Source organism: Arachis stenosperma, chromosome 10, assembly GCF_014773155.1.
Source record: "Arachis stenosperma cultivar V10309 chromosome 10, arast.V10309.gnm1.PFL2, whole genome shotgun sequence".
Lineage (NCBI taxonomy): Eukaryota > Viridiplantae > Streptophyta > Magnoliopsida > Fabales > Fabaceae > Arachis > Arachis stenosperma.
The window spans coordinates 126,946,827-126,949,522 of NC_080386.1; the positions used below are offsets into that span (position 1 = coordinate 126,946,827).

Genomic DNA, 2,696 nt, shown 5'->3' on the forward strand with positions numbered 1-2,696 from the left:
TGCCACACAATAATCATGAGAATCAAAAAGAGGCTGAATCAGAAGCTCGTGATTTGGGTGAGAATTCTCGTAATTTGGGTGAGAAATTAGAAATTGTTAAAGGGAAGGATGTGGTTACAGAATCATTGGCTTCTCACGTGCTTGATGGTCATGTTAAAGAGGCATGCATGGATGATGGAGAGGGCTAGCAACAAGTGCTATGTAAGGAAAAATTCACAATGGGCCAGTCATTAGGTTTGAAGGACCAAGATGGAAAGCAGCACAAGTATGGTTCGAGAAGGGTTCCAAGGCCCAATTTGCATGGTGATGGAGGCAAATCAATTAGCATTAGGATGGGGAAGCGAGAAAAACATGAAATTACACCATCTCCATCGCGCAGAACTCCTGTACGTCGTGGAATTTCTCTACGGAAGCGTTCTCGGCCTTCCTCCCTGCAGAACTCGCCAGTTGATAAAAATGGTGGCACAACGGAGGAAACCTTAGTAGATGGAAGCATGGCAGGTGCAGTGTCAGGGGGTTCGAAGGTGGCAATTATTGAGGATCAGAGTGTGCCAGTACCACAGGACAAACCACCTATTGAGGTTGGTGATTCTGTTTAGAGTTTATGTTCTTATTTATTCTGTCCCTATTATTTATGGATAGTTTAAATATGATTGTTTGGAATATTAGGGGTGCTTCTAATAAGTTAGCTCGGGTGCATTGTAAGGAACTTGTTAGAAAATTTAGACATGTTTTCTTTATTGTGGTTGAAACTCACTCCCCTTTTCAGCATTTAAAATTATTTTGGGAAAGGTTGGGGTATCACTCTGTTGGTATAGTAGAAACAGAGGGGCATGAGGGAAGTATTTGGTTTTTATCCTCTATAAAGGGTGTTTATTGTAAGTTCATTGATGCTTTTGATCAGAGTGTTACTGTTGAGGTTCAATTTGATAATTTAATTTGGAGGTGTAGTGGTATTTATGGCAGTCCTCAATTTAATAAAAGGGTTCTCCTTTGGGATTATCTTGTTGCACAATCCATGATTTTTCAAAGACCTTGGATTGTTCTTGGTGATTTTAATGAAGTCAAATTTTCTCATGAATCTAAGGGCTGTCAATTTTCTCATCAAAGAGCAGACATGTTTGCTACTTTATTAGGGGATACTGCTTTGTTTGATCTGAAGACTATTGGGAGGCGGTTTTCTTGGTATAGGAGGGTGAAAAATTATGTTGACGTGGAAAAAAAGCTTGATCGAGTCTGTATAAATAGTAGTTGGTTATCTATCTTTCAGAGGCTTATGCATAAGTTTTAAATAGGCTTCAGTCTGATCATTGCCCTATTCTGGTGCGTTGTAAAAGTCGTCCTCAGCCTAAAGGGAATCGACCCTTCCGATTTGTTGCTACTTGTGCTACTCATCCTGGGTATAGGGATATTGTGAATCAGTCATGGTGGTCTAGTAATAGAGGGATTCATGGCAAGCTTTCGGAAGTACAGAAGAATTCACTAGAGTTTAACTCGAAGTTATTTGGTAACATTTTTGTTAAGAAATGTGAATTAGAGCAGCAGATTAATTATTTACAAAAGCATTTGGAAGTGGTGGATAGTATTTATTTGCGTCAGAAAGAGCAACATTTGCTTGATGATTATAATAATAGTCTAGTGCAAGAAGAGCTCCTATGGTTCCAAAAGTCTAGAGAGCAGTGGGTAAGGTTCGGGGATAGGAATACAAGATTCTTTCATATTCAAACTCTTGTGCGAAGGAAGCATAATAAGATTCATAGCCTTTTTCTCAAGGATGGAGTGTGGAAAACTGATCCAGAGGTTCTGAGTCAAGAAGCAGAGTCTTTCTATAAAAGCTTATTCTGTCATTTGGATGATGTTGATTTGGGTTGTCTTGATGATGTGCCTCTTCCTTCTCTGAATGAGGAAGCTTGCAATAATCTTACGGCACCAGTTACTATGGAGGAAGTCAGAACAACTGTTTTTCACATAAACTCTTTTAAAGTTTTGGGTCCTGATGGGTTTCAAGCTTTCTTCTTCAAAGAATATTGGGAGATTATTGGTCTTGATGTTTGGAAGATGGTTAAGCAGGCATTCTTCGGTGTTACTCTTGATCCGAGAATGTTGGAGACTTTACTGGTTCTTATTCCAAAGGTTGAATCACCGGTATCTATGAAAGATTTCAGGCCGATTAGTCTCTACAATGTAGTTTACAAGATCATCACGAAGGTCCTTGTTAATAGGCTTCGTTCTCATATTGCGGAGATTGTTGGCCCGCTTCAAGGAGGATTTATTCCAGGATGAAGAACTCCTGACAACATCATTATTGCTCAAGAAGTCCTCCACTTTATGAAGAAAACTAAATCAAAGAAAGGCACACTGGCCTTTAAGATTGATCCGGAGAAAGCTTATGACAGAGTTGACTGGAGGTTTTTACCTCATACCGTTAAGAGCTTTGGTTTTCCTATTCCTACAATTAATTTGATTATGAATTGTGTCACTGCTTCTTCCTTATTTATTCTTTGGAATGGGAATCGTCTGAATAGCTTTACTCCTAGCCGAGGTCTTAGACAAGGAGACCCTATGTCACCCTATTTTTTGTGTTGTGTATGGAGCGATTGACATGCTTTATTAGTCATCAGGTTGATTTGGGCTTGTGGGAGCCGGTTGCTATTTCTAGAGGGGGACCAAGAATATTCCACTTAATGTTTGCAAAT

The 2,696-nt window shown here is 39.5% G+C and overlaps 1 protein-coding gene across 1 annotated transcript; it reads left to right on the plus strand.

The window, feature by feature from the left end:
* The first annotated feature begins 218 nt into the window (after positions 1–218).
* LOC130957670 (uncharacterized) lies at positions 219–2,283 on the plus strand. The gene is made up of 3 exons (XM_057884517.1): positions 219–581; positions 905–1,185; positions 1,296–2,283. Exons 1-3 carry the CDS (start codon positions 219–221, stop codon positions 2,281–2,283), a joined length of 1,632 nt encoding a protein of 543 aa, XP_057740500.1.
* The last annotated feature ends 413 nt before the right edge of the window (positions 2,284–2,696 follow it).